This window comes from Rhineura floridana, chromosome 4, assembly GCF_030035675.1.
Source record: "Rhineura floridana isolate rRhiFlo1 chromosome 4, rRhiFlo1.hap2, whole genome shotgun sequence".
Taxonomy (NCBI): domain Eukaryota; kingdom Metazoa; phylum Chordata; class Lepidosauria; order Squamata; family Rhineuridae; genus Rhineura; species Rhineura floridana.
Genome location: NC_084483.1, coordinates 91,799,005 through 91,824,629, shown reverse-complemented (window position 1 = coordinate 91,824,629; position 25,625 = coordinate 91,799,005). Strand labels below are relative to the sequence as shown.

The 25,625-nt window shown below is 42.1% G+C and overlaps 1 protein-coding gene across 2 annotated transcripts in view; it reads right to left on the bottom strand.

Annotated features, from left to right (window-relative positions):
• Positions 1-22,717, bottom strand: part of NT5DC1 (5'-nucleotidase domain containing 1) — a 164,300-nt gene extending 141,583 nt beyond the window's left edge. The window contains exons 1-5 of one of the 2 annotated variants that reach the window (XM_061623663.1): positions 22,466-22,717; positions 9,859-9,950; positions 8,608-8,679; positions 7,570-7,676; positions 4,381-4,460 (exon numbers count right to left, since the gene is read on the bottom strand). In XM_061623663.1, the coding sequence (XP_061479647.1) occupies positions 4,381-4,460; positions 7,570-7,676; positions 8,608-8,679; positions 9,859-9,950; positions 22,466-22,558 (444 nt within the window). In that variant the 5' untranslated portion in view covers positions 22,559-22,717. The remainder of the gene's footprint in view (positions 1-4,380; positions 4,461-7,569; positions 7,677-8,607; positions 8,680-9,858; positions 9,951-22,465) is intronic. The other variant, XM_061623661.1, reaches the window with a different exon arrangement.
• Between the last annotated feature and the right edge of the window lie 2,908 nt (positions 22,718-25,625).

Here is a 25,625-nt window from a genome sequence, read left to right as displayed (position 1 = left end):
CCATGCTCTTGCAGCTTGTTTCAGTCCATAGATGCTCTTTTGCAGTTTGCATACTAGGGTTTCCTTTCCTTGTATTTCAAAGCCTGGTGGTTGTTGCATGTAGATTTCCTCTTCTATTTCCCCATGCAAGAACACTGTTTTTATATCCATGTGTTCCACCTGCATTTTCTTGTTAGCAGCAACACTTAGTAGAGTTCTGATTGTTGTATATTTGACTACAGGAGCAAAGATTTCATAGTAGTCTTGTCCATACTTTTGAGAGTATCCTTTGGCCACTAGTCTTGCCTTGTATCTCTCAATGTTCCCTTCAGCATCTGGCTTTTTCTTGAATACCCACTTGCAAACTACAGCTTTCCTTCCTTGAGGAAGCTTGGTAAGTGTCCAAGTTTTGTTCTTGTGTAGAGCTTTTAGCTCTTCCTTGGCTGCCTGCCTCCACCTCTCAGCTTCAGCTTTGGGTACGGCCTCAATATCTTTCCAGGTCTCAGGCTCTGGAAGTTCATCAGCTCTTGCCAGGTAGGACAGTCTCACTGGAGGTACACCTCTGTTGGTGCGGTTGGAGTGTCTTGGTGCAGGACTCTCTGCTGCCCCTTCTGGACATGCAGGTTCCCCTTCTTGTTCTGATTCCTCACTGTCCTCCAGTGCTGGCATGTTGCTGTAATCTGTAGTACTGTATGGTATTTCTACTTCATCTTCTTCACTGTTGTGGTCTTGGAATGGCGCCCCTTCTGGTTGGAATGCACCATGACCTTCATCAAAGTAGACAGCTCTTTGGATTTCAATCCTTTCCATTTTGGGATTTAGGATTCTGTATCCCTTTTGTTTTGAAGAATATCCAACGAAGATTCCTTCCTTTGTAGTGTTGTCCAATTTGGTTCTCTTCTGGTGTGGAATGTGACCATATACTTTTGATCCAAACACCTTTATATGAGCCAAACTGGGTATGCACCCATACCATAATTCGAATGGAGTCTTGTTGGCATTCACCTTTGTTGGCAAACAATTTTGTAGATAGGTGGCAGTATACACTGCCTAAGGGTTCTGAATTTTCTCTCCGAAACACTGTTCTGCTCTGGGTTGTGGGGTACAGTGGTTTGGTGATCAATCCCATTTTCAAGCAGAAACTGCTGGGTAGCATGTGACATGTACTCTCCCCCATTATCAGAATGTAGAATTTGTGGTTTTCTCTGAAATTTAGTGGTCACCATTGCCACATATTCTTTGAGTTTCTGAAGCATTTGCCCCTTCTCCTTCAACATATATATTACAGTGAATCTTGAAAAATCATCAATAAAACTCAAAATATATCGATTTCCGCCATGTGGATGAATTGGCATTTCACAAATGTCGCTGTGAATCAACTCTAGGGGGCGCTTGGTCTTCCTTTCACTCTGTTCAGGAAAACTTGGTCTTGTCCCATTAGCTTTAACACAGCAAGTACATTTTTCCTTTTTTTGGCAGGGTTCAACTTTCATGCCTCTTACTAAATTATTATTTTGAAGGGTAATAACTTTTGCCATATTTTTATGCCCTAATCTTCTATGCCATAAATGTAAACAAGACTTGTTACAGCATTCTTTCACAACATTAGCTTGTGGACTTTCCTGATCCAGTTCATACATGCCCTTTCTTTTGGTAGCTGTGCATAAAATTTCACCGTCTCTAGAAATTGTGCAGGAATCTTGTTCAAATAACACAGAGCACCCATTGTTTGTAGCTTCATTAACAGAAATTAAATTGTTTGATATTCCTGGGGTCCAGAGCGCATTCCTGAGATAAATTTCCTCAGTGCCGCTTGGAGTCTGGCAAAACAGCTTAGCATCTCCCCGCGCCTTTATGGGCAGGACTCTCGACTCAGCCAATTTAACTGTGCCTTCATATGGGGTTAAATCTTCAAACAAAGCTTTTTCATTTATTAGATGAGCACTTGCTCCTGAATCAATATAGAATTTATTGTCATAACATTTTTCAACATGAGTTACTTGAAAGCCCTTTGCACTTTTCTGTCCCTTTACATTCTTTATTTCTTTCAGGCTTCCCTTTCTTGTCACATTGGTCTTTAAGGTGTTTTTCTGAATTGCATAGATAGCAATGCTTGGCTTTCACACCTTTGGATTCCCTTTGTTCCTGAAATCTGCATTTGACTGGCTGTCGGCTAGAAGCTTGGCCAGTTTGTTTACTTAAGAAAGAGGAGACACTATCGTAGCTGCTTTCTGAGAGAACTGCTCTCTCACTTCTGAAATAATCTCGTTTAAAGTCTTTTTCTGTTGTTGTAAAATAAGTACAAAAGTTTCCATGTACTTTGGAAGGGAGTCTAGGAATAAAGCAATCTGTACATTTTGGTCCAGCTGCATCCCCGCCTCTTCTATCCCTTGGATTAACACCATAAATTTAGTAAAGTGTTGTTCAAAAGAATCATCCCTCATTTGCAGATTAATAAGACTTCTTAACATTGCAATCATATGTCCCTGGCTTTTCGGATTATGATGGGATTCAAGAGCTTTCCACATATCTCTGGCATTTTTAGAATTCATAATCAAAGGAATCTGCGCATTACTCACACATTTAGTGATGAGGTCTTGTACCATTTCATTCTTCTCAGTCCAAATTCTTTGTTCCTCCCAAGAAGCATCCTCTCTTGGTTCTGATCCTGCAATAACTTCTAACAGCTTCTGTTGCTTCAGGTGTTTTTGTGAAATTCCCACAGTTTCCATCCTCCGGGTTCCAGTCTGTGGAGACCTAGCCGCTCCGTCATGCTGGCCATCCTGAAGTAAAAGCCTCAACTCTTCACTGACTAAAACTCTGAAGGTTTCTATTTTAGCTTCCTTGATTCAAACACAATAGCTCCTTTAATTGCTCAAATCTCCATTTGCATGGCTGGGCCCGTAACCTGTCGGAATTCTATTGAGTTGCATAGCAGAATGGAGAGTGTTGAGCGAGCTTACATGTGTGTGTTTGAATCTTAGCTAAGATTCTACCTTCTCTGCAAATTTGACAGAGACTTTAAGCTGTAAAATAAGAAACAACTACTTTATTCTGGAAATACATGCTTGATAGGAAAGAGTCCTTACATCTAGCTAACTAACTATGTTGAAGCAGTCTGCACTGGTCCCAGTGCAGCTCTCATGCTGGTTGAGAGGGAGAGACAAAGGAAAGATGTCTGCTCCCCTCTTGAGAGAGAAGAAGAAACACTGAGAAGGCAGGAAGAAATTAGGATCAAACATCCTTTGAATATCAGTCTAGCAGGAAGGGGAGAGACGGCAGGATCAAAGGGATGGGTATAGCCTAGCAACCAAGAGGTCTAGCTCTCTAGCTACCCTTATTAACCCCATGCAGCCTCAACCCACCAAGCTGGAGTTGAACCTCATACATTCCAACAGATGCCAGACACACCTCTGTGGGGAGGGAATTCCACAGCTTAGGGGTTGCTACAGAGAATGCCCTCTTTTAGGCTGCCACCCTGCAAACCTCTGAACTTAGGCAGATTCTAAAAGCTTTTAGAACAGGCCAACCTAGCTTTAAGACTCAGATGAAGGCCAGGAGATATATCTGTTGGCAATCAAAGAAAACAGGTCTGCATTTAGAATACAAGGACGAAGGCAGCATCTAACAGTTTACACAATACACCATCTGGAAGTAGTGTTGCCTGTGGTGAGGAGGGGGCAGGGAGAGAACAAGCACATGCATACAACAATTTGCAGGCACAACAGAGCTGAATCACTATATTTTCTCATTTAGAAATTACCAACTATAGTATGGGGTGTGCTCATAGAATTCACTTGATGTGCATGGGTATATCACCTCTAGCAAATTTACAGAACTTAAAAAAAAATAACAGTGAGAGCCTACCTAGACCAACTAAGAGCCAAACCAAATGTGACATTAAATGCATTTAATGTGCACATTTGTAAAAAAGATACAAACAGCAAAACACAAAAGGAGAGTGATAATTATCAGGACCATAGCAGGTGAAGAAAAGGTTTAAACTCTTCATCCCCGACCTGCTACAATCCTTGTAACTATCAGCTGCCACCCCCCCGACAAGGTTGCTATTTGCACCTTATATGCAATGAAGAATTTAACATCAAGTTTAAGTTGGACCACTACTTGGTCACCTACAGCAATGATTCTTATGACTGCCATGGTAAACATTTTCATTGGCATACAACAGGTGTATAAAATTCCTTCGTACTCATAAACTTAATCTGGTGGCATAATTGTTAAGCAAACCCATAACATAACACATAAGCAAGGTAAAGAGCAGAGCCATTGGGAGGAAGGGCAGGAGATAGATTAGATAGATAGCAGGAACACGGGGGGGGGGACTCTCTTTTAAGTTGACATTGTTCTTTTAATTGGGCTTTAAACCAGGTTAACACTTACTTTGTTTAAACCATCAACTATTCGTGCACAAAGAAGTGCCCCGGGCAGATCAAAGTAATTGTCATAGGCATAATATTTAGCTGCAAAGCAAAAGAAAATAATTTTATTTATTTATTTAAAACATTTTTAACCTATCCATCATCCAGTGATTCCAGGGCAGCTTACACCTACAGTCCAACAAAATAAGAGCAAGGAAAACAATAGAAAATATATATTTTTTACATAAAACACAACCAATTACAGCTGCTGAGAAGTACCCAATAAATGATTGGTCAAGCAGACAGGTTTTAACCTGGTACAAGAATGTCAACAATGTTGATGTCAGTCATATTTCCCCAGGAGAAGGCATTCCTAAATCAGGATGTCACCACTGAGAAGATGCAGTGGATGAATCCTGGTGGTGAATGAGAAAGGCCTTCCTACCAGATTGAAGGACTCAGACAATCTGATAGAGGCATTCCTTCAAGCCCCAAGTGGTGTAGGGCTTTGTAGGTCAATGCTAGCACTTTAAATTCAGCCCAGAAACAAATGGGCAGCCAAAAAAGATATTTTACGATCAGTGTTATATGTTCCCTGCTATAGCTGCCACAGTCAACATTCTAGCAGCAGTATTCTGTACCAAATATAGTTCTTGAAGTCATTAAAGGCATCTCCACACAGAGTGCATTACAATAATCCACATGGGAAGTTATCAGAGCATATGTCATTACAGCCCAGCTATCTCTGTTCAGGAATGTCTGTAGCTGCCAAATCAGGCAGAGGTGGAAAAGGGCACCACATGCCACCCTGATCGCTTAGGCCTTTGGTGACAGAGAAGGGTTATTACGAATCTACTCTTTCAAGGGAAGTGTAACCCCATCCAGAATAGATTTGTCTACATAATTCCCAGATCCAAGAACCACCTATCCGTACTGCTTTTGTCTTGTCTGGATGCAGCCTCAGTTTATTGGCCCTCATCCAGTCCATTACAGGCTCCAAGTACCAGTCCAGCACCTATACAGCCTCATCTGACTCAGGTGACTATGAAAAATAGAGCTGAGTGTCATGAGCATACTGCTTCAGACTCTGGGTCCAAATTCTCCAATACAGATCTTCGTATAGATTATAAACAGCATGGGGGACATGACGGAATCTTGCAGGTCCCCACAGCTTAGCCATCATATGGTCAAGAATATTGCTACTTTCCGGAACTGCTCCTGTAGGCAGGAGCAGAGACACCATATCACCATGCTCCCAAGCAACTCCAGTAAGATACCATGGTCTATGGTTACTGAGAAATTCAGAAGAATCAGTGGGGTGCAATCCCCCCAAACCCTCTATGGCAGAGGTTATCCATAATGGTGGCCAAGGCCATTCAACTCCAAACTCAGCCCTGAAGCCTGAAATGGGACTAGATAGTCTTCTCCCTCCAAGCAGTCCTAGAGCTTCCCACCACATTTCAACACCTTGTCCAAAAAGGAGATATTTGCAATTGGCCAGTAATTTTTGCAAACCCCTGGGTACAAGGAGATTTCTTAAGGAGCTGACATACCAATGTCTCTTTCAAGGCAGTGGGCACCACACCATTCCTCAAAGAGGAATTTACCACTTCCTAGACCCACCCAGTCAATCCAATGCATCCATTTTTTTTAAAAAGGAATATATTCTGCATGCAATCACACCCATGTGTATGTGCTTGCACATGCACACACATACACACACGTATCCAAGCTTGCATTCTACAAACATGCTACATGAAATCCATCTTCCCCTCAGATTATAGACTGTTTGAATAGTGTGTGAAGAGCTCCATATTCTATTTCACATGGGACTTGGCATGCTTTGTGCTGAAATGTTGACCTCTGTTAGGTGCCAAGTTTTGACAAGTAATTAGTGTATTTTGTTCTATGTACATAACACATTTCGGCTGGGGGGAGGGGCTGTTTTAACCACTGAGTGATACACTTCCTTTCCCCTCCCCCATTTCTAGGGAGAGATTTGAAACTTTCTCCAGTTAAGGCTCTTCTCAACATCAGAGTGTCCTAGACTATCCATGAGTCAAACTTTATAAGTCCACCCTTTGGGAGAAAAATCTAAACATTTTTTACAATCTTTGAACTATACACATACCACATTCAGCTACAGCTACCGGGCCAGGTTCAAGGTTCTAGTTTTGGTTTACAAAGCCCTATAGAGTTTGGGACCAGGATACCTGAAAGATTGTCTAATCCCATATATACCCAGTTGATCACTATGCTCTGCAGGTGAGGGCCTCCTGCAGATACCATCTTCTCAGGAGGTCCGTTCCGCACAACATAGGAAACGGACATTTAGTGTTTTGGCACCTACCCTTTGGAATTCCCTCTCCTTAAATATTAGACAGGCACCATCTCTGTTATCTTTTCGGCGCCTATTGAAAACAAGCCTTTTATGTGAAGATCTTATCCTAGTCTGCATCTGTGTTGCAATTGCTTTTTAATATATTTTTAAACCTTATTTTAAAAAAAATGTTTTTAAAGCTTTTTTTAAAAATGTTTTAAAAGATGTTTTGTTTTAATGTGTTTTTACTGGTTGTTGTGTTTTAATATATTTTGAAGTCTGTTTATATGATGTTTTAAAGTGTTTTTAGTGCTTTTCTTTGCTGCCCTGAGGTCCTACTGGGAGAAAGGGCGGGATATAAATAAATAAATTAAATAAATAAATAATTTATAACTCAGTGAGAAGTACTGCTAATTATTTTCAAACCCCCTTTGTGAGGACCAAATAAGGCATGAGGGTCAACACCCATGTTTGGTTCTTCCAATGTCTCCCCCCCCTTTAGTTAAAAGTAGCCCTATTTGGTTCAGGACTGTTGCACAGGGGATGGAGGCAGACAGGCTAAACTCTTTCCCCCCCCCATGCTTTTCCCATGACTTAAATTATCCCTCCCCCTGTGATAAACTGGAGGAGCATCCATGAGTGCAGCAGGCTCCTTCTTCAGACCTTCTCTCAACTTGTAGAGGTAGGGGGGCAGAGCCGGGTGAGTGGACACAACATTGGGGGTGGGGGCAGTGGAAGGGCCTGCTACCCTTTCATCGCATGGAGCCCCTTCATGTGGAATAACACAAGAAGGAGACTCAACATATCATGAAATCCACTCACAGATATTCCCTGCAATGTCCCAAGTTAGCCAGTGAGGCCCAAGCATCATTAAATATATGTTTCTAATACCTGAACGAGAAACCATTCCACTCATTGTCTTGAAATGTCTCCATTCCCTCCTTCCATATGTCTCCACGATCTCTTCAGAGGTCATATGTTTTGTACCGTGACTTGCCCTGTTTAATATATATATGTACCAAGAATAACACATGTATGTAACATGAATTAAAGACATAGGATGATATATACAATGTTAGTTGTACTTAGAGTAGACACTGAATTTAATGGTCTTAAACAACTTAAAAGTCCACTGATTTCAATATATCTGCACTGAAGTGTGACTTAATGTGATATCACTCAAAATTTCACCCAAGTATATGAACGTTTTATTTCTCCTCTCCAAAATTACAACAGGATGTTCTAAACACCACCCAACAATATCTAACAGTCAGCATTGTGTGTGTTTGTGTGTGTTTGTGTGTGTGTGTGTGTGTGTGTGTGTGTGTGTGTGTGTGTGTGTGTGTGTGTGTGTGTGTGTGTGTGAGAGAGAGAGAGAGAGAGAGTTCCAATAGCAACAGAATTTCTCTGTGTTATGTTTTTACATATGCTAATAGCGGCCACTTGACAAACCCGCTAGCTTAACAAAGGCAACCTTCCACTGCAGATGTTACTCCCAGATTCAAGGTTACAGGCTTGAATGGGACCCAGAGAAATAATCCATCTCAACCTTTAATTCCATTACAATATTATAGCAATATTTTTACAAATTTCCTTTTGACTTCAATATTTTTGTTAATTAATGACACTAATTAATTTATTGACTTATATCTGTATTTTGAATGAATTCTCACTTGACTAACTGGAAGAGCTGCTTGTTAAATTCCTCTGACAAGGGAAGACTACAGGAAGCAAGTGAAGGATTTAGATAACAAGAAGTAATTCCTATTGTAGAATTATTATTATCATGTTACCAAGTAACTTGTCTGGGCATAGACACATTCACAAACTATAATAAACAACATGATCATGTTTGAAAACCATTTTCCCCAAAAATGCACAATTATAGGGATTTAAACATAATATTTTTATAAGAAATCTGTGCATTACCTCAAAACAGTTCCATCCTCTGCAAGTTTAAGGAAGTTGCCTTCTTCCATATCCAACACCAAGCCTTTACAGCTATATTTGATTTCACCAATGAGATGTGTGTGTGAGAGAGAAAAAGTATACCGTTAACGAGCTTGCATTAAAAATATACACAAGTGATATGGAGTGTAGTACAGACTGTTGTCTTAATAAACCTACGGCATCAGAGATACTCAGGACAAATGGGGGAATGGGTAATTCAGCACAGCCTGCATGCTGGAATGGCGGGGGGGGATCTATATCATCAGGTCAGCCATGCATTCCAATCAACATATCTGAGAGAAATTGGGTATATTGCAAGATTTGCAAAACCTATTGCCAAGCCAGGATCTAGAAAAGGGGTGAGGCCTCCCAGATATTATTGGACTCCAACTCCCATCAGCACAAGCCAGCATCACCAATAATCAGGAATTATAGGAACTGTGGCCATCCAGATGCTCAGCTACAAGTTCCCCATCCCTGCTTTAGAGGCTGCATGTTATGAAGTGTGGTGTTTGGATACAAGCCTGTGATTCTCACATGCAATCTGACAATCAGTTCTAAGGATCTCTTTACTCTGAGACCTGGCTGCACGCCAGAATATGGCACCCCAAGAGTTAAAACAGATGCAAAGATTAAGCAAAAATAAATTTATTTTATTAACAGCCATTAGTGAGAGGAGTCCATAAGAAAGCTTGCTTTTTCATTCTTAGGTCACATCCACAACATACACTTAAAGCACTTTCATACCACTTTATCAGACACGACTTTCTCCAAAGAATCCTGAGAACTGTAGTTTTGTAAGGTACTGGGAAATTGAGCTCTGTGACAAGCAAACTATGTTTCTCAGGATTCTTTCAGGGGAGCCATGACTTTTGAAATAGTATGAAAGTGCTTTAAATTTATGGCGTGGTTGTGACTTTAGGTAGGCAGTGGCTGGCAAAAAACAAAACAACTATCCAGCTCTATGACTGAGATGAGAAATCAGACATTCTGGAAGCCATTAACAGTTTGATAGATTCCACAGTGTCACTGAACAGAGGAAACACTGAACCAAAAGGTCAGGATAAGTACCTGGACAAGAGAAAGTAGGGTAGAGCCAAATAGGGCGTACATCCAGGAAAATATTCTAAGTAACTCTTAAATATATGTATTGGGGGGGGAGTTATGCATGCGATTTAATGAACTGGCAAGAAGTCTGGAAATAACTATTTTTTCTAAAGAATAACTTACCAGAAATCCCAGCTTTCAGGGGATACGTTCAGCAGTTCTTTATCATAACCTCTCTCTTTTACCATGTACTGAGCAAAGCTATCATATATGAGCTGTAAATTAAGAGAAAGAAAAACGTAACACTACATAAAATTAAATATACTGAGACACTCCAAAAGTCTGTCACTTTACACTTTAAGGTCTACCTTATTAGCTACCTTATTAGCTCCATGTAAAAATGCTAACATTCAGATTAATAGTTAACACTCAAGACTCCTTACTCAAAAGGTGACATTTTAAGAAGGAAGGGTGAAATGTTCAGAAATATTACTTTTTCTTGCCTCAAGGGTTTTTGCTTCTTATAATGTCTCAAACATAGTTAATTTTTTAACATGAATAATGCACACATAGAAAACTAGTTGAAATATGTGCATGGGAAGGGACCAAGATTGTCCCCATTACTTGCTGTAATGTTTACATGGCACGTATCTCAGAGACCTGTCCCAATTGGAAAAGTGGGATCAAATGGTTTCAATAAATATTGCAACTTGTGCATGAACAATAAATGTACAATGTCTCTCTAGTGTGCATTCTCTTTCCCCTCCATTGGGAACAGTCCTGCTATGCCCATTCTGTTTAGCAATTGTGTTGTTGGAATGCAAGGTCACATTGTGACACATCGCTTGTTTAGTGATTCTCTCACCTCAGGGAGCATTAGGAACTTAGGTGAGTGGGATAGGAATCTCTATCAGGAGAACATCCACCATTTCCTCAAACTTCAGTTCCCAGGTCTCTCTGTGGGAAGTCATGAAAGTTAAACTGGTCTAATTGTGCTAGACCCATACAAAGAAACCAAGTATCCTTCCTACAGTGACTTCTGTTCCATCACACATACTCTTGAACATCCAGCATTCACTACTATGAGGCTTACACAACACACCTTCCCAGTGAAGACTTTCGGACCTCCCTGTATATAAAAACTTGGAGATAATGGGACAGTGGGGGAAAGAGAAAGTTTGTAGACTATGGTATGTATTCATTAATAGGCAAAAAACCTTGTGGTTTAAGAATGTACCTATAGCCAACAGATATTTCTATCAAACTTTAAAAAGCAGGGAAATTGGGCAGCTATATTGAATGCACCAGGAGAGCAGGAGACATGTTACCAAATTCTTCTAAGCTACACAGGAAGTGGATTGGACTGTGAAAGACCAACCCAAATTGTGTTTGCATTTTGACCAATTTGTAGGGCAGTCCAATATCTCAGAGAGGAGGTCAGGTCTCCTGCTCCCCTGGTGCATTCACTAAAGCTGCCCAATTTCCCTGCTTTTTAAAGTTTGATAGAAATATCTATGGGCTATAGGTACATTCTTAAACCGCAAGGGTTTTTTTTCCTATTAATGAATTTCTCTGCTTTTTAATCCGGGAGGTAAGAAATGGGATCCTCTGTAAGCTTACTGAGAATGGATTGATCATTTGCATGCTTATTGAGTTCAGTGGGATTTACTCGCCTGCAATCATGCTGAGGCTGGGTGAAACTGACCACAGGGGATGGGAAGGGGAGGAGGGGGAGGGGAGGAGGGGGAAGGGAGCAGGAAGGAGGGAGAGGAGAAGGAGGGGGAGGAGGAGTTCAGTGGGATTTACTCCCATGCAATCATGCTTAGGATAGGTGAAACTGGCTGGCGGGGGAGGGACAGCTGGAGTGGGCAGGGAAGGAGGAAGAAGGAAGGGAAGGAGGGAAAGGGGAAGGAGGGGAAAGCCAGGTCTGATCATTTGCATGCTTATTGAGTTCGATGGGATTTACTCCTATGTAATCATGGTTAGGATAGGTAAAACTGGTCATGTGGGAGGAGCAGGGGGAGGGGAGAGGAGGGAAAGAGAAAGGTAGGGGAGGGGAGAGCGAGGGGGAGGGGCAAAGGAAGGGGAGGGGAGGGCAATCATGTTTAAGATAGGTAAAACTGACCATGGGGAGGAGGAAGGGGAGGGGGAAGGAGAAGGGAGGGTATGTTTGACCAGTTGCATACTTTTTTAGTTCAGTGGGATTTATTTCTGTGCAATCATGTTTGAAAATGTAAATGGACTACCATGGCTACCCTTTGAATAGGGTTTTCATGGTAAACGGTATTAAGAGGTGGTTTTACCATTACCTTCCTCTGAGGCTGAGAGGCAGTGACTGGCCCAAGGTCACCCAGTGAGATTCATGGTTGTGTGGGGATTCGATCCCTGGTCTCCCAGGTCTTAGTCCAACACTGACCTGGGGGAGTGGCACGGGGGTAGGAGGAGGGGGAGGAGAGGAGATGGGGGGCATGGGGCAAGCCCCTTTCCTTTCCAAAAGGAAAACATTGTGAACAGTATCATTGCTTCTCAGTGTTTTCCCCACCTTTTTATTCTACAGCAGTAGGGTTGCCATATTGCCCGGTTAGCCGGGTTTTACCTGGATTCTATGCATGCCACCCCGCGCCCGGCTAGTCCTTTAGGTGGCCCGGATTCTCAGCTTTAATTTAAAAAAAAAAGTTTCTAGGTGGTCCGGTTCTCGAGATATACATAAAAACGTCAGCCCCCCCGACTGTTAAATCTTTCTTTAAACAGTACTATATAGCACTTCGTAGCTTTAACCCCGCCCGTTCAGGATTGCAGCCAATCAGGGATTGTGTTTCAGTTTCATTGACCTTAGGCAGTGTCTAGAAAACAAAATGGTGGTTTCACCCCCTGTTTATCTGAAAATATACATTTCAGTTTTTTTTCCTCTTGTGTGCAGGAGTCAGATCTTGGGCAGTGTTTTGAAAACCTTCCCAATGCTTGCTTTTTGTAAAAGCAATACTAATCCCATATGCCCAGAGTAAATCCCATTGAATTCAATAGGACTTACTTTTGAGTAGACATGGTTATGAATGTGCTGAAAATCAATGGGACTTTGGAGTGAATGTAAAAAAGAATTGTGTTTGTGTTCTAACTCTTTCTGCCCCCTTCTCCAGTCCTATTTTAAAGCAAGTAGGCAGGGCTTACTTAGGTATTACAGTTTTTATTCTGTAGGAAAGTAATACTGATTTTTTAAAAAACTAATACTGATTTTTCTGCAATGACCAACTGGTTTGACAATAAACTATTATATGGGCTGTATTTATTTATTTATTTATTTATTTATTTATTTCATTTTTAAACCGCCCATAGCAAGTAGCTCTCTGGGCGGTGTACAAAACAGAGTTAAAATAGAATGTTACAATAAAATCCATTTCAAATAACAAGAAAATTTAAAACATTAAGATAAACAATTAAACATTAAACATTAACATTAAACATTAAAATGCCTGGGAGTATAGCCAGGTCTTAACCTGGCGCCTAAAAGAAAATACTGTAGGCGCCAGGCGTATCTCCTCTGGTAAGCTGTTCCACAATTCAGGGGCCACCACAGAAAAGGCCCTAGATCTAGTAGTAATCCTCCGGGCATCTTGATGAGTTGGTACCCGGAGGGTGTGTGTGTGTGTGTGTGTGTGCGTGCGTGCGTGCGTGCGTGCGTGCGTGCGTGCGTGCGTGCGTGCGTGCGTGCGTGCGTGCGCGCGCGTGTATGGAGTCTTTCCAACACCCCTGTGAGGTAGGGTTGGAAACCAAGGCAGCTCACAACAAGAAATAAAGCCATTTAAAATCCAATAACCATAAAAACAAGTATAAACAGTTGCAAAACAGCGTAAAGTGGCATGATTTGGAATGTTGGGTTGTGTGAATGAAGTTGCTTATCACTTGAAGTTGCATTTCTGTCCCTGTTTGAGTAAGCCCCACTGAATACGCTGGGACTTGCTTCTGAATAAATAAACCTAGGATTGCACTATAAATATCTTTACAGTTTGTGTAAATAATCAATATATTTGATAGTCATGCTTTTATATAAATATTTCTTCATTTATCATATTTTTGGTTGTGAGATGCTTAGTTTTCTGCCTTACTCATAGGAATCTTATTGTGGTTGGTATGGTATTACATTTAGGAAAGTGTTACTGCCTTTTGTGTTGTTGTTTTCCTATTTACATTTCACTTATCTTTAACCTCACTCTGTTACAGCCATAGAACCAACAGCAGCATATGCAAGATAATTAACTCCCATTAGCGATAAGAACAAGAATTTATAATTATTATTTCAATTAAAACAAGAGGCTTATCAATACTTTGAAGAGGACCAGATATTTATTTTCTTTCTGAGCCCAGGACTGGGTCTTTCATGATGCCGGGGGGGGGGGGAGCAAGAGAGTAGTTGATAAGACAGACATCCTGGCATTGGTAATCTAATTAGCAAGGTATGTGTGGGGTTGTTGCACACTTCCAGGCCCAGTTTCATTTTGAGTATGGAGGTGGAACCTGTGTAGATGTGGTTGATCAAAGGGAGAAGAAATTTTGAGTTAAGCAAAGCTCTGCTTTTATAAAACCTAAGAAACATACAGATACTTTGAATGTCTGAGTGCCTGCACCAGTGGAATACTGGAGGAACCTGTAAAGCTTGCTGCAACAGTATTTACCACTGAGCATGTGGTGTGAAAGACTCCTTTTCCTAACATTTTGGCTTCTTGTTTTTCTCCACCCACCACATCTTTGAAATATATCGTATATGGTTAACCGTACTGTTGCCCTGACTTACTTTATGTTTGTTGCTATTTTGTGTTTTTATTATGTTTTTATAATGATTGTGTATTTTTATTGTTTTTATTATATTTGTAAGCTGTGCTGAGCTCTGTTTTTAACAGCAAAAGGGCAGGATATAAATTCTCTTAATCAATCAATAAATACTCCATAGTGTTGGAAACGAGAGTCTAGGAATTTAAGGCTAAAAATGTTGCTTTTAAAAAAAAGATTTCTCACATCTTTCCCCAGTTTTTGGTGGTAATTCCTAGGCACAAAAACAAAACAACTGGACAATCCAAGTATTAATATGCAAATATTTGCATAATATGCAAATAATATGCAAATACTTTGCATAATATGCAAATTAACCTGCCCGGATTTGTGGAACTGGAATATGGCAACCCTATACAGCAGGCACATGTAGCCTGCCACCCAAATTTAAACCAAAGCTGTCCCTGGCCACATCCACACCAGGCCTTTATTTCACTTTAGAGAGTCATGCTTCTTTCAAAGAACCCTGGGAAGTATAGTTAGTGAAGAGTGCTGAGAGTTGCTAGGAGACGCCCTGTTCCCCTCACAGACCTTCAATCAGGGTGGCTGACTGTTAAACCAGTCTGGCCACTGGAGCTCTGTCAGTGGAATAGATAGTCCTGTCAGCACCCTTCACAAACTACACTTCCCAGGATTCTTTGGGGGAAGCCATGACTGTCTAAAGTGAAGTAAAGGTCAGGTGTGGGTGTGGCTGCCTGATTAGGCAAGCCCAGCAGCTGTGAGTCTGGCTTTTAGAACACTGACAGTTGGTTCTTACTGAGCATGCCCGACACTATCATAGGGTTCCAGCCAAAAGTTCTTAAATTAATTAAAAATCAGCCAGGCATTTTTTAAACTTTTAAACTGCAGAAGATGAAGGTCAGAGTATGGGGCAAGGTCAGTAACAGGATTACAGGTACTCTGTGAACATGGATGATTTTTAATGAATTTAAACAGATTATGAGAACTCAGAGAAAAAAGACCAAAAGGTGTCTGGGGTTTTTTTCTCTCTTTTTAGACTTTGAACTCTCAATTCTTTCTGACTGTTTTGTGTATCACCATGAAAATTGAGAGGGTTGTTAAGCAAGTGTTTCTGAGTTCAGGACTCTTAAGTTTTGTAAGATTTTGTTTTGAAATGAGCTTATAGGATGCATCAGAATGGCATGGGGGATGTTTTATTTAACATTGCGGAATGTGAAAAATCCACATCGGCAACAGTATACAGCCACTCTTGTGGCTGTATAATATTGGTCAGACTGTTGGACTAGGACCTAGGAGACCAGGGTTCAAATCCCCACACATCCACAAATCTCACAGGTTATCTTAGACCAGTCACTGTCTCTTAACCTTAATCCCAGTTACCTTTTCACAGTTCAATATTTATTTATTATTTATTTATTTTATTAAATTTCTACACCGCCCCATAGCCGAAGCTCTCTGTGCGGTGTACAAACTAAAACTTCCATCTACAATTAAAACACATATTTAAACAATTTTAAAACTACATCCAAATTTCAAAATTGTAAACATTTTTAAGACAGACAAAAACACATATTAAAATACTAAATACTAAAATACTAAAATGCTAAAATGCCTGGGAGAAGAGGAAAGTTTTAACCTGGCGCCGAAAGGATAGTAATGTTGGCGCCAGGCGTGCCTCGTCAGGAAGATCATTCCACAATTCGGGGGCCACCACTGAGAAGGTCCTCTTTCTTGTTGTCATCCTCCAAGCCTCCCTCTGAGGAGGCACCCGGAGGAGGGCCTTTGATGTTGGGCGCAGTGTACGGGTAGGTTCATATCGGGAGAGGCGTTCCATCAGGTAGCGTGGTCCCAAGCCGTGTAAGGCTTTATAGGTTAAAACCAGCACTTTGAATCGAGCCCGGAAACATATAGGCAGCCAATGCAAGTGTGCCAGAATCGGTGTTATATGTTCGGACCGCCTTGTCCGTGTCAATAGTCTGGCCGCAGCATTTTGCACGAGCTGCAATTTCCGAACCGTCTTCAAAGGTAGCCCCACGTAGAGCTCATTGCAGTAATCTAATTTGGAGGTTACCAGGGCATGGACAACTGCAGCGAGATTTTCCCTGTCCAGATAGGGGCGCAGCTGGGCCACCAACCGAAGTTGGTAGAAAGCATTCCGGGCACTGAGGCTACCTGAGCCTCAAGTGCCAGGGATGAATCAAGAACAACTCCCAGGCTGCGAACCTGCTCCTTCAGGGGGAGTGCGACCCCATCCTGAACAGGTTGAGCATCCACCATCCGGTCAGAAGAACCTCCTACTAGCAGCATCTCAGTCTTGCCTGGATTAAGCCTCAGTTTATTAGCTCTCATCCAGTCCATTGTCGCAGCCAGGCAACGGATCAGCACACTGACAGCCTCACCTGAAGAAGATGAAAAGGAGAAATAGAGCTGCGTGTCATCAGCATACTGATGGCAACGCACTCTAAAACTCCTGATGACCGTACCCAACGGCTTCATGTAGATGTTAAAAAGCATGGGGGACAGACACTGACCCCTGCGGCACTCCATACTGGAGAACCCAGCATGCCGAACAATGTTCCCCAAGCACTACCTTCTGGAGGCGACCCGCCAAGTAGGAGCAGAACCACCGCCAAGCAGTGCCTCCTACTCCCAGATCAGCAAGTCTCGCCAGAAGGATACCATGGTCGATGGTATCAAAAGCCGCTGAGAGATCAAGGAGAATCAGCAGAGTCACATTCCCCCTGTCTTTCTCCCGACAAAGGTCATCATACAGGGCAACCAAGGCTGTCTCCGTGCCAAAACCAGGCCTGAAACCCGACTGAAATGGATCCAGATAATTGGTCTCATCCAAGAGTGTCTGGAGCTGGCTAGCAACCACTCGTTCCAGAACCTTGCCCAGGAATGGGACATTTGCCACCGGTCTATAGTTATTAAAAGCTTCTGGGTCTAGGGAAGATTTTTTCAGAAGTGGTCTCACTACCACCTCTTTTAGGCAGCCAGGGACCACTCCCTCTCGCAGTGAGGCATTAATCTCCTCCCTGGCCCAACCGGCTGTTCCATCCCTGCTAGCTTCTATTAGCCATGAGGGGCAAGGGTCCAGAGCAGAAGTGGTCACGCGCACCTGTCCAAGCACCTAACTGCAGAATCCTACTGGATTAGTTTCCATCGCATCTTTCCAGTCTCAGTGATATTTTCTTGTCAAGGAGGTACAAATCAGCATAGCAGTGCAAGCATGCATAACTATACCTTATGAGACATGAAAGTGGTCTCACTGGAACTGGCCAAACAGAATAATTTCCATGAAAAGGCCCAGGCCCCCAACCCGCTGCCCGACATGAACCAGCAACAGCAACAGCAGCAGAAGCCTGGGGAGCAGCAACTGAGCAAGCTCAAGAATGTGGAGATGGAAGCAAGCCTATCTGGACATATTAGATTTGGCTTGTCTGCCAATGGCGCCACCAGAGCCCGAAGCTCAGCTACCCCAAGCCACGGAGCCTCACTGCTGCCAGCAGCAGCATCTCCTCCTCCTCCTCCAGTGCTCCTTGTCACCACTGCTGCCACCTGGCGCAGGGCCTCCTGCTCAACAACAGCTGCCACCACCGCAGCCGGCGCCTCCTCCAGGCAAGGCCCAGGCCTCCGAGCCTGAGCTGCTGCAGCCGCCACCCAACATGAACCACCACCAGCAACAGCAGCAGAAGCCCAGGGAGCAGCAGCTGAGCGAGCCTGAGGACGTGGAGATGGAAGCAACCCTATCTGGACACTGGGGGAAGACACTGCTATCAAGGAACCTGTTACAGACTTCTTTGAAGGATATGGACTGTTATACAATGATGGCACTCTACTGTACATTTGTTCTCTCTCTCTCCACATATATATATATATATATATATATATGTTTTCTCTAAATTTTGCAGACTAGATTGAGATTTTAGCCTGTTTTATGATATTTTGTGGTATTATTTATTAATACTGTTGTTGTTATGTGCCTTCAAGTCGATTACGACTTATGGCGACCCTATGAATCAGTGACCTCCAAGAGCATCTGTCATGAACGACCCTGTTCAGATCTTGTAAGTTCAGGTCTGTGGCTTCCTTTATGGAATCAATCCATCTCTTGTTTGGTCTTCCTTTTTTTCTACTCCCTGCTGTTTTTCCCAGCATTATTGTCTTTTCTAGTGAATCATGTCTTCTCATAATGTGTCCAAAGTATGATAACCTCAGTTTCATCATTTTAGCTTCTAGTGACAGTTCTGGTTTAATTTGTTCTGACACCCAATTATTTGTCTTTTTCGCAGTCCATGGTATGCGCAAAGCTCTCCTCCAGGACATTTAAAATGACTTGATTTTTCTGTTATCCGCCTTTTTCACTGTCCAACTTTCACATCCATACATAGAGATCAGGAATACCATGGTCTGAATGATCCTGACTTTGGTGTTCAGTGATACATCTTTGCATTTGAGGACCTGTTCTAGTTCTCCCATAGCTGCCCTCCCCAGTCCTGGCCTTCTTCTGATTTCTTGGCTATTGTCTCCATTTTGGTTAATGACTGTGCTGAGGGATTGATAATCCTTGACAAGTTCAATGTCCTCATTGTCAACTTTAAAGTTACATAAATCTTCTGTTGTCATTACTTTAGTCTTTTTGACATTCAGCTGTAGTCCTGCTTTTGTGCTTTCCTCTTTAACTTTCATCAGCATTCATTTCAAATCATTACTGGTTTCTGCTAAGAGTATGGTATCATCTGCATATCTTAAATTATTGATGTTTCTCCCTCCAATTTTCACACCTCTTCATCTTGGTCCAAATCCGCTTTTCGTATGATATGTTCTGTGTACAGATTAAACAAATAGGGTGATAAAATACACCGCTGTCTCACACCCTTTCCAATGGGGAACCAATCAGTTTCTCCATATTCTGTCCTTACAGTAGCCTCTTGTCCAGAGTATAGGTTGCGCATCAGGACAATCAGATGCTGTGGCACCCCCATTTCTTTTAACACATTCCATAGTTTTTCATGATCTACACAGTCAAAAGCTTTGCTGTAGTCTATAAAGCACGGGGTGATTTTCTTCTGAAATTCCTTGGTCTGTTCCATTATCCAACGTATGTTTGCGATACGATCTCTGGTGCCTCTTCCCTTTCTAAATCCAGCTTGGACATCTGGCATTTCTCGTTCCATATATGGTAAGAGCCTTTGTTGTAGAATCTTGAGCATTACTTTACTTGCATGGGATATTAAGGCAGTAGTTTGATAATTACTGCATTCCCTGGGATTCCCCTTTCTTTGGAATTGGGATATATATTGAACGCTTCCAGTCTGTGGGCCATTGTTTAGTTTTCCATATTTCTTGACAGATTTTTGTCAAATTTTGGACAGATTCAGTCTCAGTAGCTTGTAGCAACTCTATTGGTATGCCATCTATTCCTGGTGATTTGTTTCTTCCAAGAATTTTAAGAGCAGCTTTCTCCTCACATTCTAAAATGTCTCGCTCTTCATCATATGGTTCCTCCGTGAATGAATCTGTCATCCTGTCATCTCTTTTATAGAGTTCTTCAGTGTATTGCTTCCATCTTCCTTTTATTTCATCTCGGTCAGTCAGTGTATTCTCCTGTTGATTATTCAACATCCCTACTCGTCATTTAAATTTCCCTTTCATTTCTCTAATCTTTTGGAATAGGGCTCTTGTTCTTCCCTTTTTGTTGTCCTTCTATTTCTATACAATAACTATTGTAATAGTTTTCTTTGTCCCTACATACTAGTCGTTGTATAGCTGCATTTAGGGTTCTGACCGTGTTTTTATCTCCTTTTGCTTTTGCTTTCCTTCTCTCTTTAACCATTTTAAGAGTTTTGTCAGTCATCTATTGAGGTCTTTCTCTCTTTTTAACTAGAGGTTTTGTCTTTTTGCATTCTTCCCTGATGATGTCCCTGACTTCAGTCCATAGTTCTTCTGATTCTCTGTCAGCTAAGTTTATAGCCTCAAACCTGTTCCTTATTTGATCTTTATATTCTTTTGGGATGTTATGTAAATTGTATTTTGGCATTATGAGTGATTTGTTGTTCTTTAGCTTTACTCTGATTTTCGATACGATCAGTTCATGATCTATACCACGTCCTGGTCTTGTTTTTGCAGAAAGTATGGAACTTCTCCATCTTCTGTTTCCAATTATATAATCAATTTGATTCCTATCTTGACCATCTGGTGATGTCCACATGTACGGTCGTCTTTTTGGTTGCTCAAAAAATCTGTTGGCAAGAAACAAATAAGCCCCCCACAATTCCTAGTTCTTCTCTGTTCACTACTTTTGCGTTCCAGTTCCTCATGATTATCGTATCTTGTTTTGTGTGTGATCAATATTCTCCTGTACTTCTGTGTAAAGTCTCTCCAATTCTTCTTCTTCTGCGTTTGACATTGGAGCGTAGACTTGGGTGATGGTTATGTTAATAGGTTTCCCATTTAATCTAATTGATATCACTTGCTCAGACCTTGCATTGTAGCTCCTAATTGCTTTTGCTACATCACTTCTCACTATTAAAGCAACCCCGTTTCTTCTTGATTTCTCATTTCCTGCATAAAATATTTTGTAGTTGCCTGACCATTCCGCCTTGGGTGCCCCTGCTAGGAGTCTAGCCTCTTGGTCTAGACTCCTGACGGCATTGCTCTCAGCTTCTTCAACACTCTCAAACCCCTTCACCACGTTAAGGTGTGCATCCTAAAGGGGGATACTGTTGTAGTTTTTTTATTATTATGTTCTGAATTGTTTTTATCATATTATTTTGTTCTTGCTATGGAAGCCACTTTGAGGTCACTTGGTGATGAAAAGCGGCAAATATACTACATAAATAAACAAACCAACAAACCTTAGCTACCTCATGTGGTTGTTACAGGGATGAAGTGGGGACAAGGCACAACTATGTACTTTACCTTAAGCTCACTGGAGAAAAGCAGAGGCGTAATAGCAGTAATAGAGTGCATAATTGAGAATGCCATTCAGCTTGTCTGCAACTTTGTATTTTAAAAAATGTGTTTTCCCCGGGCAAGACATCTTTTTAAAAAAATCATATTTATTCAGAAAACATATTACTATATTTTTTATCTGATCGTTTTTAATGTTTTAATCTGTACTGTAATCAGTCTTAAGGGTTTTGCTATACATATTTTCAAAGAGCAGTTTACAAAAATGTTCAGTTATCAGATATATCCAGACTCAAGAAAATAGCCAGGAAATACAAGGGTGAGTCGGTGGGACCTGCTGGATTTAGTCCAGCATCCTATTCTCACAGTGGCCAACCAGACGCCTATTGAACATGCACAAACAGGACCTGAGCACAAGAGCACTCTGCTCAGGGCTGCAATTCAGGCCTTACTTACCTGGGAGTAAGCACCACTGAACATAGTGAAACTTACTTCTGAGTAAACATAAATAGAATTGGGCTGAAAAAATCCTGCCAGAGACCTGCCAGCGCGATCCTATGCATATCTACTCAGACGTAGGCTCAATTGACTTCAAAGGAACTTACTCCCAATAATAAATAGTATTACAATCCTATGCAACTCCAACGGGACTTACTCCCACGTGTATGAGTTTTAGCGCTGCCAATTAAGAACTTTGCGGCAGGAGTTTTCACGCTAACCTACAGGCCCGTTAGAAGGGCCGCTTGGGGCCGCAAAAAACACGCAGCCTCTTTCTGCTTCCTTAACCATTAAGTCCTCCTCTCCTACGCCCGCGGGACTTGCTTTAGCCGCACAAAGACGTCAGAGCGCCACTTCTAGCCGGAAAGGCTTAGGCTGTGACACGCTTACTGGCATACACGTTGTCCCCCCCCCCCTTCCGACCCGAGGAGCAGCCGCCCAACCAATTCCAGCATTTAGCCTGCTTGATCTGATCCTGTAAGCCGGACAGGCGCCGCATGAATTCCCTTTTAAGAGCGTGCTTCTGACAGCATCGCAGCAAGCCGCCTCTCTCCTCGCTTTCTCTTTCCTTCCTTCCTGCTTCGCCACTCACCCGGGCGCTCTCTACCAGGTTGTAGCGACACAGCGTGTGGTCCAGGTCGAAGCCAATCACTTCGCAGTCGGCCAGAGAGAAGAGCTGGGCCATGGTTAAGACAGCGGACCAGCAGCCGCGGCTTCCCTCCGCTGTTCCAGGAAAAAAAGGCGCTGCTTGGCGGCGCGTGGTGCTGCGGCGGCTTCCTGCAGCAGCTGATCCGGCTCACTCTGCCGATGCCCAGCGGCTCAGATACATCATGTGCTTCAGCCCGCCTCCCTTTCCCTTCCCTCACGTGCTTCTACCAGGCCACCTGCAGGGCACTCAAGTCATGCTTTTTTTCCTAGTCCTACCTGCCTGGGCCCTGGAGTAGCTGTCAGGGACCACATGTGTGAAACGGATATCAGTCATGAAGACTTGATAATTTTCGGTGCTCTTTTCTGCCCATTTTCTAGATTGCCCCCCCTTTATTTTGTTGAGAAAACTTTTGCAGGATGGTCGTTTACTACCTATAAGCATATATTTAAAAGAGAAAGGAAATCTATTTGGATGCCAAAGTTGGTCCTTGGACTATATGATGATGTAAATATGTGTCTGAGGATGTGCAGAGTGCATTGTCTTCCCACCCTCTGATACTTCATCACACACCAAGTTCTCATAGCAATGTCGCTACTGCTTAGGGCAGCGGCAAGGTTGAGATTGTGGGTGTCACTGTCCTGCCCTGCCCTTGCATCATCCCAATAAGCAGCAGCCCTGTTGTTGTAGGGAGGGACAGAAACAAGGCATCAACCCACTGTAATGGCCGCTCATGTTGAAAAGAGAGTTGACCATATCAAATGGCTTGTAGTGAGGATGGCTATATTACCTCTAGTATCAGTATTTTATTTATTTTGTGTAATAAATAGATTATTGTCACTCAAAATACAAATAACAATCACAATCATATTATTAGTATGCCTCAATGCTGGAGATAATAAATGGGAGAGCTTCTAAATTCATGTCCTGCTTTCGGGCCTCCCATAGGCATCTAGGTGGCCACTGAAAACATAATGCTGGGCTAGGTAAGCCTTTTGTCTGATGTAGTTGGACACTAATTATGTTCTAAGCTACAAATAATGGGCATTCTATGCAGTTCATGCCACCATGTCTCATACTTAGGTGCCTACTACTGATGGAATGGTTGTATGATCCTACAGACACAGTGTCCATTTTTATTATGCCCCAGCCTCATGTCTGAATAGCTCTTACAAGAGTGGAAACCAGTCACTCAATTTCTCTTCAAGACCTAATATGGCCCTATGATATTCCTTCTGGATATTTTGTAGGTCATGTATCTCCCTCCTGACCTATTTTAGGGAGGAAAAAAACTATTATTACCTATATAAGAATAATGCAGACTGGTGTGGTAAGAGACTGAGTTATGAATCATGAAGTCCCTGGACTGAGTTTTTCCTATGCCATGAACTCACTAGTTAGCTTTAGGCAAGGCAAGCCACACCACCCTCAACTTCAGCCTCAATCCCAACGACTCCACCACCAGCAAACTTCAATATGGGGAATAATACTGATTTACATTATAGGGTTGTTGTAAGGATTACACCTAAATAATGCATGGGATGTACACTGAACACTTGAAAGCACTCTACAACTATTATCATTTGTATAAATTCCTCCTTAAAGACGAAAGTTAAGTTTCATTTTTCCTCTGCCTCTATTTGCCAAACAAGGGCCATATCACTCATGATTATGCAGATACTTCCAACCATACACTCAAAAGGAAGCCAATCATGACTTCCTGACTAGTATACCTGTGTGATACATGTATTTGCAAAAGCACATTAGTTACACTCGCACTTCATGCTTCAACATGTAATATGCAACCTAACTGAACTCGACACAAGAACTAGAAGTGTAACCCAATATTTTCCACACTTATTTAGAAATTTAAGTCCAACTGAAATCTTTTTATCTTACTTATGAGTAAACACCATTAGGACTTTGTTCTAAAGCACTACCTTTTCTTCTAGTAGTTCTGCCTTTTCTTCTACAGTAGGTGGTCCTACTCACTCACCTGGTTCCAGCTGAATATTGCCATTCCTTGTTGCCAGGGATTATAACAATATTTAGCATTTTTATAATGTCACTGATGCTTGGTTATAAGATGGTTGGCAATCTACAGATTTTTGAAACTGAATTTTATGGAGCTTTATAGCACAGTAGGGCCCCACTCATATGGCAGGTTACGTTCCAGACCCCCGCCTAAAAGCGAAACCCGCTAAAAAGTGGAACTCATTCAATAGAATGGCGCCTGACGCCCGAAAAACACCATAAGAGCAGAACAAGCGCCGTATGAGTGGGGCCTTACTCTAATTGAAAGCCGCTGTATTAGCGGAACACCGCAAAGCGGGCTGCTGAAAAGCGGGGGCCTACTGTAATTTTTAATAGTTTTTTGTGATTTTGTAAATCTTGCTGATGGCTCTTTAGGGCCATGTTGGTGGGATATTAAACCAATGTTTAAAAATACAACAAACAATCTTTACAAGAATGCTGCATGATAGCTAGTATTGCTGTCCCCATCTAGCACAGTGGTTTGCATGCCAAAGTTTTTGTGTTTTCTTCCATTTATTGTCTTATTGTCCCACCTTTCTTCCATCATGGAACCCAAGGTGGCATACATGTGGTGCCCAAACACTCTAAGCCAGGTGGTGCCTCTATGTGCTTTCAGACTGTACCCTGGTCTGTATTATGTGTTTGGGGTTCATAACATAAATTTATTTTTCTAAAAGCAACTGTAATTTGAGGGGGGTGATTTGACACCGCTGCCCCCGTGCTGCAGCCCTGATCCAGTTGCTATAAGCCATAGGGTGAAAGACCTGTGAGCTTCTGCTTTTAAGTCCTCAGGTTTTTGTGGCTACCTGCAGCTCCATGGGGATGTCCTGGATTGAGGGTACTGGGGGAGGACTGTTTATTTAAAATGTGTGTTAACCACCCTGCATCCAAAGATTCCAGTTGTTGTTATGTGCCTTCAAGTCGATTACGACTTATGGCGACCCTATAAATCAGCGACCTCCAGTAGCATCTGTCATGAACCACCCTGTTCAGATCTTGTAAGTTCAGGTCTGTGGCTTCCTTTATGGAATCAATCCATTTCTTGTTTGGCCTTCCTCTTTTTCTACTCCCT